General features: G+C 40.5%; 1 protein-coding gene across 1 annotated transcript; it reads left to right on the top strand.

Annotated features, from left to right (window-relative positions):
* Positions 1-7,629, top strand: LOC117771125 (gonadotropin-releasing hormone II receptor-like). The gene is made up of 4 exons (XM_034601204.1): positions 1-329; positions 2,410-2,950; positions 4,358-4,559; positions 6,266-7,629. The coding sequence occupies exons 2-4, from the start codon at positions 2,411-2,413 to the stop codon at positions 6,679-6,681; spliced, it is 1,158 nt and encodes a 385-aa protein (XP_034457095.1). The 5' UTR covers positions 1-329; position 2,410; the 3' UTR covers positions 6,682-7,629.
* The last annotated feature ends 4,513 nt before the right edge of the window (positions 7,630-12,142 follow it).

The raw sequence follows: 12,142 nt of genomic DNA, 5'->3' as shown, positions 1-12,142 counted from the left end.
ACGAAGGGTCCATACATGCACTGGAAATTCCCCACGATGTCTCTGTCACGAAGGTGGCGTCCGCTGCGACACCCCGCGCGCGTCACCCACCTTAATTAACCAATCGGCATCGATCCTTGTTGCTTCATGCACAACATGCTCACTGTGGAGTGCAGAGTGTGCGCGCGCAGGTGAGATGGAGCAATTCGACTGATCGCATCGATCATTGATCCCATGCAAAGCTCTGTTTGATCAGACAGTGAGGGATGTAAGAGACAGAGTGATGCTCCAGCACGTTGGACCGCTCCGCTCTGCTGCTTCTCTCTTCATGTGGCCACCAACACACTGAGGTAGGAGAACCCTGCTGCTCCTTTGTGCTTCAAAGTGCTAGAGACCCAGTGCTTATTGGATGTTAGATTGGTAGTTTGTTGTTTCTAGTGTGTTTGAGTCAGTATCAGCCTGTGCACTTGGGAGGGGTGTGAGTGCCCACCCCAGTGTCGGAGTAATGCAGTAGAATATGTGGCGCTGAAAACGTGGAAAGGGATAGAAAGAAGAGACAGCATCCGCATAGACCGCCATCCTAAAGAACACAGACGAGGAAAACATTAGATTTTTGTCTCGTGAGAGTCTCATCAGATACCTGTATGTTGTTACAGTGATTCATTCATTCATTATTTGGCGCAGCATCACAGGTGGAGCTACCGTAGTTGGTCAGCAGATGGCGCCCCTGCTCCAACACTATGGCTTAGCTCTTTGAGCAGGTTTATGTCTTGTGATTTCTTTTCATATTCTCCTTTTTATGGACTCTATTCTTATTTATTTTTCTTACATTTCAATTTCACATTTGTTACTATCTTGTTAGGGATGTCATTATTTGAAATTTGTAGTTTTGCTTCCTTTGAAAAAGTATTACGGCCCAGAGAGCACAACAGGCTGCAATTTAAGAAAACAATTAGGCTACAAGCTCAAGTTTGACATAAGTAGCATTTAGAAACAATTTCTGCAGAATGGTAAAACACAGAAGCAAAAACAGAAAATCAACCAAAAGTATAAATGACAGGGGGAAGTGAAACCTTGGGAATTATCTGCATTTATGTTCAACTGTATATTTATATCTAAGTTTCAATAAAAGAACAAACACAATCTATTTGAACTAACAACACAGATTTCATTATATGGAGTGGAAAACGTATGTCAACAGCTCAGCTCTCAGGAGTCAGGAGCTAGTGAACGTATGCAGATGGATTTGTATGGGGTCCATGTATCATCAGACAATATATTTATGAAAAACACGTGATGTGTCAAGCTGATATAATGCAGAGTGACCACTGGTTAAGAAGATACCCAGAGTATTAGATAAATGTTTAAGGAATCACTGGAGCTGTTCATGAGTCAACCATACAACAAGGCCATGGCAGGGTGGGAGGAGAAGACACTTCTTTAAAAAAAAAAGAGAAGAAACACCACTGTGTGCATAAGGTTTACCAATTTGCAGCTTCATCAAAACTCTGGGCCTGGACAGCTTGACATAATTTAGGAGAAAACAAATTCCCAATTTGATCAGTGTAGCTCACAGGATACAGTTTTGTCATTAACCCATACACACACATTTATACAGTGCCCCTATGTGCAGCACTTCCCCTACCACACATTAATCATACACTGCCAACGGAGGCAATTTGTTGTGCAGAAGCTTAAGCACTTTAGGGGAGACTGGGATTGAACCATCAAAAGTTAGTGGACTATCCACTCTACCTCCTCAGCCCCATGACCTCAGACAGAGAGGTAACAGCGGGTCCACTGTTAAAGGGAAGGTTGGTGGGTCGATCTCCAGCACCTACAGTGATGTGATGTGTCCTTGGGCAAGATTCTGAAACGCAAATTGCCTCTGATGGCTGTGACGCTGTGAGTGAGTGGAAGTGATTTGTTGTGTGAAACCTTGAGTGGTTGTTAAAAGTACTATATGTACTATACCCTCCTTTGCCTTCAAAGCTCCAGTTCACCTCAGCACTAAGCAGGTAGCTTGTTCCAAACATCTTGGAAAACTTGCTAGAGTTCAGGTTGTTGATCAGTGTGCTCATTTTTCTCCCAAATAGCATGTGCTTTTAAGTTGAAAATGTGTGCAGTAAGAACAAATCACTTGATATGTTTGTCCATGAGGTGAACAAGCAGAAAATGTATTAGTTATGAATCAGATTCTGACCTGGCCCTTTGCTGTGTGTCCTCCACGCTCTTTCTCTCTCTCCATTTCACGCTTGTCTTAGAAATAAAGACCAAATGGCCCAAAAAAAGTCCAAAAAATACGAGGTTATTTAAATAGGATACATTTTGCTCGGCCAGTAGTCACCATACAATAACAATGTACAATGTAACAGGCTTATGGTGATTGAATCAGCATTATGCTTTGTTTTCTGTTTCTCTTTGTCACAGGATGGCAGGAAACCAGTCCCAGTGGAATACCACACCTGCTGAGCCTTTACAGAACCTTTCTGTCTTCTTTCTGCTTAACTTGTCTGCTCCACCCTCTCCTCCACCCTGGAAGGCTCCCTCCTTCACTGTGGCAGCCCGCTGCCGTGTAGCGGCCACCCTGGTGCTGTTTGCGTTTGCTGCTGTCAGTAACTTGTCAGTCCTCATTAGTGTGTGCTGGGGACGAGGCTATCGCCTGCCAGCACACCTCCGCCCACTCATTGCCAGTTTGGCATCAGCTGATCTGGTGATGACTTTTGTGGTGATGCCACTGGATGCCATTTGGAACATCACAGTGCAGTGGTATGCTGGGGATGTCATGTGTAAGCTGTTGTGCTTCCTCAAGCTCTTTGCCATGCACTCGGCTGCATTCATACTGGTAGTGGTGAGTCTGGACCGCTATCGGGCTATCCTCCATCCTCTGGACTCTCTGGACGCTGGGCTCAGGAACAAACGCATGCTGCTTGTGGCATGGACTTTGAGTGTGTTGCTGGCCTCTCCACAGGTACACTACGTGCTAGGTCTTAATCACTTTCACCAGTCTAAGTACACATGGTCTAGGTTTATGTAGCAAACCTATAGTTTATTTGGTGCTCCACTAACAACATTAGATTTGAGGTATTGATTGTGTGTGGATCTGAAAGTGCCACTGATCAGATGTTCTTTTTTTGATTAAATGGCATTCGTCAGGTGTTTAAAGTGAATCATCAGTGAGCCATTCACAGTGTTGAAGGCTGTATCGTTGTAAACAGCACATATTGCTGGAGCACACTTTGTGTTGAGATCATTCAATTTAGTGCAACTAATTCCCTGGCATTACATATATTGTCCTTGTGGCTCGAAAGTTATAAACGTTATAGATACCAGCCCTGACCTAGGACCATGCAGGACTATCTTCTAAGAGGTCAGACCTGTCGGTCTCTCAGCAGCTCAAAATTGTTTTACAGGAAGCTTGTTAATGCAAACTGAACACATGCTCAGAAATCCCCTGTTTGCCACTACTGCATAGACAGCCACCTGGTTTAAGACAATCACTGATACCAAATACACACACAGTGATTATATATTGGTGCACAGACAAAACAAAAGCAGTCTAGATCATATGATTGATAAATATATCTGTTTACTTACTTTCCTATAATAAGGAATGTTTGTTTTGTGAAACAACGTAAAAACTGAGTGAAAACTAAGCGACCCACTGTGCTAGGTTTTAGCCTGGACGTTTTCTAGGTAAAACAAAATCCACCTTTGAATTATTAAGTCAATGACTATTTCTACACCAACTCCCTTTTTCAAATAAATAGATAAACAAATGTGTTTAATTAAGTCAGTGTCAGAATGTAATTACACGTGTTCCTTTATTCAGATTTAATCATTGATTGTTGACAATAAGAAACATAAAATATACACTCATATAATATTGTTTTTAGAATAGTACAGTCTTCTCCTGTAGCCCAGTGATAATAGGTTGTGTGGCAGTGATGTTCTTCTTCACACTGCAGCTGTGGCTTTCACATCATTGTCACGAAGTGTGCGTTAACCCACAGCCCTGCCACTTACAGCCACTGAAGGCTCAGTAGTTCAGCTAGAGTGTCATCACATCCAGCAGACTGTTACTAACCAACCTGTGCAGACAAAGCATTTTAATGATGTTAAGCCAATTAACTTTCTTCACCTTTTACATCTGCTTCCTGAGCAGTCAGTAACAACCTCATGTTCGTGACATGGTATAATTATGAGTGCATTCAAATGACTTTAATGCACAACATTCAAGACATCCCCTCACCCTGTGGCTCTTTGTGTAGTTTGTCCTAATATAAACAAATATGATGTAAAGTTTGTTTAATGAAAACAAACTACACTTGTGTTTTTGCATGCATTGCTCATGTCTTTACACTCTATTCATCCTCAGCTGTTCATCTTTCGGGCCATTAAGGCTGATGGAGTGGACTTCACTCAATGTGTGACCCATGGAAGTTTCCAGCATCGCTGGCAGGAGACGGCATACAACATGTTTCAATTTGTGACGCTGTATGTCTTCCCCCTGCTTGTCATGACTTTCTGCTACACCCGCATCCTCATCAAGATCAATGGGCAGATGCACAAGAGAAAAGGTGTGTGACCTTACAGAAGGTCTAAAAAAAGTTTTAACCCTTTTCACCCCTTTGCACCCATTCAAAGGATAATTCCATTTGATCACAGCTTTACTAGCTTTAGCTTTGTTCTTCCACAACTCCCATTGTTAATGATAACATTATAGAGCTCAGATCAGGGAACAGAGCAAGTCAGTCTCCGTCAGAGTGATATCACAGTTCAACAGAGTAAAACTAAAAAGATCTGCAGTGATTTCCTCTACCCAAGTTAATCCTGATTCCGGTGGATTGAATGAATTTGACTGGTCCTTTATCAGACTGTATAGAGAGCACAAATGTTAAAACAGGTGAAGAGGATGTAGCTGATGACCTCAATATGTGTGGTTGTGTTTTAGTAGGAATAATGAGCACAATGGGTCGTGCTGGTGACAGCGCACACTCAAATAAAGTGCTTTAGATCATCTGGATTAACTGTTGGTTTATTACCAGTGTGGTCGTCTGACTGCTCATGTTTCTTGACCTGTCAGACTTGAATGATTTCACCGTGTTCCCAAATTTCAGCAATTCACGTGGTGGGTACAATGCTGTTACTGATAGAAATGGTTGACAAACGTATAAATATAATACCCAATTTGGTGTAAACTGAAATTATTCTTTAAAAAATGTCCCTTCAGCTGTAGAAGGTGTTTAAAAATTGTATTTTAACCACAGAAAAGATGATACTGTCATAGTTGAAACTTGCTGGAGCAATCTTGCATATATACCAAGTTGGCACACCCCCTTATTAGGGTCCAAGCCTATTCAATTAAATTCGGATAAAAAAAAAGACGTATAGCGCCAAATCATAATATACATTATCTCAAGTCACTTTACATAGAAGGTCAAGACCTTAAAAGTTTTCCCAAAACAGTTCCCACAATTAGCAAGCACTTTGGTGACTGAATTCCAAAGCTGTGGAGCGTGGATAGCAAAGGCCAGTCGAGATTTTGGAACTGTGAGCAGGGCCCTGTTGGAGAATCTCAGGCAGCGTTTAGACTGATAGAGGGTTAGGAAGTCACATATATAGAATGGAGCCTGGCCATTCAGGGCTTTAAAAACAAGCAGTGAAATCTTAAAATTAATTCTATAACTCACAGGTAAACCACCAGTGAAAAGAGAGCAAGGATTGGCGTAATGCGACCACTTCTCTCAGTGTGTGTTAAAAGCATAGTAGCAGCATTTTAAATTAATTGAAGTCTTTTAATGTTTTGCATATTGATACTAAAATAAAGTGCATTGCAATAGTCAAGCCTGGAAGAAATAAAAGACCTGATCTTTAACTGTCTCAGTTGGACAAAGTGGGTAGGATAAATGCAAAGTTCTCTATCTTGACTTTGCATCAGAAACTGTATATAAAAGGCTCTGCACACAATGTCCAGCACACAAAAAACATGAACTCTTTTAGGAAGACTCATTAATGAAGTAGCTGTGAAGCATTACCACAGGCCAAGCAAACAGCCCATTCCAAACAGGCAGGATTAGAATCTGCTCATTGCTGCACTTGGCTATGAAGTCACCATGTGCAAGATTTAGGAATGTCCAACTGTGAAGTGGTAATATCAGTGGGATATCAGCATTACAGTCCCAACCAATCACACACACACTCATGCATAGAGTGATAGCCTATGTACTTTGAATTATCGAATTTGCTATATATTTCAGTTATTGCCTATGATGTGTTTATGCAGATGGTGAGCAGTGCCTTAGACGCAGTGGGACAGACATGATACCGAAAGCCCGGATGAAGACCCTCAAGATGACTGTTGTGATTGTTAGCTCCTTTGTCATCTGTTGGACACCCTACTACATCCTTGGGATCTGGTACTGGTTCCAACCAGCAATTATCCAACGCACACCTGAGTACATACACCACATACTTTTTGTCTTTGGAAACCTGAACACGTGCTGTGACCCTGTCATCTACGGCTTCTACACTCCGTCTTTCCGGGCCGACCTCACTGATGTGGTGGCGTGCTGCTGCGGTCACCAAGCCAACAACGCCTCACCTCGCTCTGTGGATCATCTGTCTTGTCGCAGAGCTGGAGCTGCTGGGGAGATGGAGTCTGACCTGAGTTCAAACCAGCACAGTGGCAATCCAAGTTAGACAGTACTCATTTGACCTGGAGGAGTTAAGCAATGTCACAATATACCAGATGTCCTTAATGTCAGCTGTTTGCTCAAGGCCTTCCATGAGCACATTATTGGATTGGGAACAACTTCTATTTTTATAGATATCTTTGAGCTGTGGAACTGTGATATGAAGAGTACAGCTTCCTCAATATCTCCCATGTTGTATGCTTATGGCTGCTGCAGTTTCTGATGATTGCCTTTAGAAGTTCTCCGTTACTTCTAATGATGTGCTTCAACAATTTATTATTAAAATGACTCTATATCAGTATATTTGCTGTCTAGTCAAACAAATTCTCCAGTGAATCTTTTGAACTCTATAGCTGTTTTTAGCTATGCCGGCAGTTCACTGCAGCACATGAAGGCTGATCTTCAGTAGCCTTCTGAGACATCCACCTCACAGCTGTATTGATCCTTACCAGTGCTTAGAGATGATCTCCTCATACATATCAATATGCAATTACCTACATTTTTTTCCAGTCTTTTTTTCCCCCTTACATATGCAATGCGGCCTAAACAGAGTGTAGATGCCTGTTTATAGATGTACCTTCTGTGTAGTCTATACTAAGAAGTATTTACTGAGCATTTCTAAGCTAACCACATACAGATATGAAATTGATGTCTATCTTATTATTTCACTGTCAGAAAAGAGTACATAAAAAGAATGTCCAACAATGTTTACCTTAAGCTTTGATAGTCTGTGTTACCACTACCTCCAAGAGAAGACAAAGACTGCTGGCTGGATACTTATTGTTTCACTGCATGGCTGTCTGTCACTGACTGATAGTATTTATCGTATAGAATACAATAGGAAGTAAGACAAAGTCATTACTAAAGACAAAAATAAATGTTTCACCTTTAAAATGTATATGTACCAAGTTGACACTTGGCCAGTATTAAACTCATTGTATATTGTAACTATCAACTATTAACTATCAACAAATAACTGCTTGTCACTTATACATATATATGATTAACAAATGTGCAATTTATATCTAATTTATACACTTGAAAAGCACACGAGTTGACACAACTGTATCACATCATATCTGTAGATTTGTGAGCTGCACATTCTAGCTGCCAATCTCCTGCTCTGCTACATCCTCAGGGTTCTACTCGATTGACATCTGGTGACTGCGAAGGTCACTGACGTTCATTGAACTCACTGTCATGTTCATGAAATCAGTTGTAGACTGGGATCAAACCACTTTCACTCTGTATAGTCGGCGACCCACTCTGTCTCCTGAGCCCTGAACTCTAGAGACATGTGTGTGAAAATCGGATGTTTGATGTGAACCTTAACTAAAGCTCCTGGTCTACATCTGACCTTCACCTGCAGGATTTGATGCATAGCAGTGCTGCCTCATGATTGCCTGATAAGAGAATTGCATGAATAAGCAGGAGAACGGATGTTCCTATACCAGCATTGTTATTATCTTAGTGCAAGCAGGTGTGATGTTAAGTATTAAACAGATTCTAATATTTGCTCAATAAAAATCTACTGGAAAATATCCTCAGTTGTGACCAGTTTTATGTGTTACATCAGGACACAAACTCAGACTGACCGAAAAGCCAGTTAAGAGGAAAATAGGATAGGACGTCATGTGGGACAGAAGACTATTGCAGATAAGGGGGACACCAAAAGAGAAATAGTGCCCATGTGTTTGAAGATGAGAGTGGAGGAGTTGTTAAAAGAGCCTGAGTGACCTGGGAGCAGATAGTGGAATCAGAGGAAAGTAGATATATACATATATAAAGAAGTTATTTATTGACGTTTTGTACCAGTTTTTGTAGATCAAGTCTCTCTGCAGAATTTGGACCATTTATAATCAAGAGAGGGTGGAATTGGTCAACTCCATGTACAGGGAGCTGAGGTAGTAGAGCTGATACAAGCATGGATGACTGTTACTTGGTCAACCTGTTGAAAATGACCCTTCACAACACTACTAAGCTGTTTATCAAAGTTAAGAGACGTTTAATTCTAGGCAAGGCAAGTTCATTTGTACAGCACATTTCAACAGCAAGGCAATTCAAAGGGTTTTCCATACAATTTTAAATGGATTATGACAAATTGTAAAAGCAACATATGACAATATAAAAAGAAGCCTTTTAAAAGAAATTTAAAAAGGTACATTGAGAATAAAATGTAAATAAATAATTAAAAAATAAGAAAAAATATAAAGAGTGAAAGTAAGAGTGCAGTGTTAGATTTAATGAAAGGCAAACAGTATAAGTCTTCATCACTGATTTAAAAGAAGAGTTGTGGTGGACCTTCAGGTCCCTGGGAGCTTGTTCTGCTGCCTCTCCAGGTTTAGTTTTGACTCTGGGGACAGAAAGCAGAACCTGTTCCAGACGACCTGAGGGGTCTGGATCGCTAATAACGTAGCAATAGATCAGAAATATATTTTTGCCCTAAAACGTTCAGTGCTTTATAAACCAACAGCAGGAATTTGAAGTCATTTCTTTGACAGACAGGGAGCCAGTGTCAACATCTCAGCACTGGAGTGATATGATCCACTTTCTTGGTGTTGGTGAGGACACAATCATTTTGAATCAACGGCAGCTTTCTGAATGAGTTTTTAGAGAGACCCGTGAACAGGCCATTACAATAGTCAAGTCGACTGAAGATAAATGCATGGATTATTTTTTCCAAGTCCTGCTGAGACATAAATCCTTTAATCCTCAATATGTTTTTAAGGTGGTAATAAGCTTACTTTGTAATTGCGTTCATGTGGCTGTTAAAATGAAGGTCTGAGTCCATGACTATACACCTGGCCTGGTTTGTGGTTTTTAACTTTAGATTCAAGCTGAGTGCTGACTTTTAATCATTCTTCCCTTTCGCCAATAACAATTACTTCTGTTTTATTTTGGTTTTACTAAAGAAAATTCTGACTAATCCAATCATTGATTTGTTCAATGCACTTAGTTAATATTTCTATAGGGCAATAGCGCCCTGGTGGTATGGTTATGTAAATGTGTATCATATGCATAACTGTGGTAACATATTTTGTTGTTTTCCATAATCTGAGCAAGTGGGAGCAGGTAGATGTTGAACAGAAGAGGCCCTGAAATGGAGCCTTGAGGAATTTCACATGTTATTTTTGTCCTCTCAGATGTGAAATTACCTGTGACAAATGCAGCACTGAGCTCCAGTAATACTAAGACTGAGCCAATATCTGTGTTTATGTGGATGGCATTGTAATTGTGCATTACTGATGTGTCTAGACTGTTCTTTTTTGAGAGGGGCTGCAGTTTAGAGGGCCTGTGGGAATAAACCTGAGAGAAGGGACATATCGACAATTAGACGAATATCTGAGGCGAAGAAATGTTTTTGAAGAAGCCTGATGGTAGAATATCAAGGCAACATGAGGTGAATTACAGATGTTTGTATAATGCCCTCGAAGTTTATCTAACTGAGAGGATCAAATTGTGTCATACAATTTGAGTTGATTTCGAGTGGACACAGGGGAAACACATATCCTGCACTTGAGATGGAGGCACTGACTGTTTGTCAAATTTTCTGAATTTTGTCAGTGAAGAGGGAGGAAAACCATTTCAGGCCCTGGTGGATAGAAGTAGATGCAACTGATATAGAAGGGTTTGTTAGCCTGTCAACACATTGCAAAAAAGGCACGAATACAATATTACAGTTTTTTTGTGATGATGTCAAAAAAGCCTGATGAGAAAAAAGCCTCCCGATTATAAATGTGAAGTCTCTCTTTATAGATTTCATAACAAACATGGAGATTTGGTTTTCGCCACCTATGTTCAGCTTTTTCTCCACACTTTTTTCTGTTCTGACCAGCATGACATTTTTCCATGGCGATTCCATGGGTGAAACAACCTTCACCCTTTAGGCTCAATGGCGTCAATAACATTTGAAATTTTAGACTTGAAGTGATCTTTAAGTTCGTTGTCTGAGACACAAGAGACGACAGGTGTTTGAAGTGCTTGAATAAACACTTTACTTGGGTTTTTGGTAATGTATCATTTTGTGATGTTGTGTGTGGGAATTGCAGATATCGAAAACACATTTCTTTACTGCCTCTGTCCTGGGGATTGTCGACATGGATGTTAAAGTCACCAACAATAACTACAATGTCAAAGTCAATACATATTAAAGACATCAATTTCGCAAAGTCATTGTATTGGAAAAATTAACTAAGTGTGGTTGAAACCTATTTTATAGTTGAAGAGTAACTTTTTGCATACCTGTCTAAGACTCCATGACCTGAAACCTGTATGACCTTTCTATATACCTGTTTGACCTTTCCATTACTTATTGACTGTCCAAAGAACCCAATGGAAATGTATGCAAATCAGTTTTCTCTGCATTAATTCCTGTCTCAAACTGCGCCTACAGAACCAGTCTGAACTGGTTCTGAGAGACAGCCTTAGTCCTCCTATATAAGATCCTTGTATTTGACTGTTCTCCATCCTCACTTGGAGATCCTTTTGACTCTCTGTGTTGATCCTTTCTGCAGAAAGCCCCTATTAAAATACACGTAGATAACTTTGGTGTTTCCAGCCTCTTGTATTTCCAGATTTCCATCACATCATCAAACAAGGTTCCACAGGATTTAGGCAGCCTATAGATATTTAGGAACGTGGCTTGAGAAAATGAACTTAACTGAAGAGCCACAACTTCAAAAGAAGCAAAATTTCCAAAGAAAATCTTCTTGCACTGAAGAGGAATCATAAACGAGATGGCTACTCCACCTTCTTTCTTATGCAATCTAGCTTGAGTCATAAAACTGAAGTTGGGAAGGGTTGAATCGATAAGAATAAAATCAAGGTTGTGCTTGATAACAACATCAGTAACTATAATGTATTGCCAAAGATCTGATGTTTACTAAAGCCAGATTTAAAGTGTTAAAACCATTATCTGTTCATTATTTAATTCAATTTTATTTGTGTAGCGCTAAAACTCAACGTACATTATCTCAAGGCACTTTCCATTGTAAGATTGAGACCATACAATATTAAACCCAACAGTTCCCACAACAAGCAAGCATGCAGAGAGAAAAAAACTCCCTCATTAACTGGAAGAAGCCTCAAGCAGAACCAGACTCAATGTGGGCGGCCATCTGCCTCGACCGGTTGGGGTGAGCAGATACAAATTGGGGAGAATGAGAGGTGGGTTGGGGGGGGGGTGCGGGTGGAATCAGGAATAGTTTTGTAACAAATTGTTATAACATTAATAATAATAATTGTTCTTGTTGGAACGTTTTAAGTTTAACCTTAAATGTAGAGATGGTGTCTGCCTCCCGAACCCAGAGTGGGAGCTGGTTCCACAGGAGAGGAGCCTGCTAGCTGAAGGCTCTACCTCCCGTTCTACTCTTACAGATTCTAGGAACCACAAGAGAGCCTGTGCTTTGGGAGCCAAGTGATCTACAGTATATGGACAATATGGTGCTATGAGCTCTTTGATATATGAA

Source organism: Hippoglossus hippoglossus, chromosome 11 (genome assembly GCF_009819705.1).
Source record: "Hippoglossus hippoglossus isolate fHipHip1 chromosome 11, fHipHip1.pri, whole genome shotgun sequence".
Classification (NCBI taxonomy): Eukaryota; Metazoa; Chordata; class Actinopteri; order Pleuronectiformes; family Pleuronectidae; genus Hippoglossus; species Hippoglossus hippoglossus.
Note: the sequence above shows the minus strand (reverse complement) of the source record. Positions and strands in the feature narration are given on the sequence as shown.

Excerpts from the sequence above, each read along its gene's own strand:
- LOC117771125 (XM_034601204.1), top strand. The coding sequence starts at position 2,411 with ATGGCAGGAAACCAGTCCCAGTGGAATACCACACCTGCTGAGCCTTTA. Across the intron at positions 2,951-4,357 it reads TGTTGCTGGCCTCTCCACAG|CTGTTCATCTTTCGGGCCAT; the intron begins GTACACTACGTG and ends ATTCATCCTCAG. Across the intron at positions 4,560-6,265 it reads GCAGATGCACAAGAGAAAAG|ATGGTGAGCAGTGCCTTAGA; the intron begins GTGTGTGACCTT and ends GTGTTTATGCAG.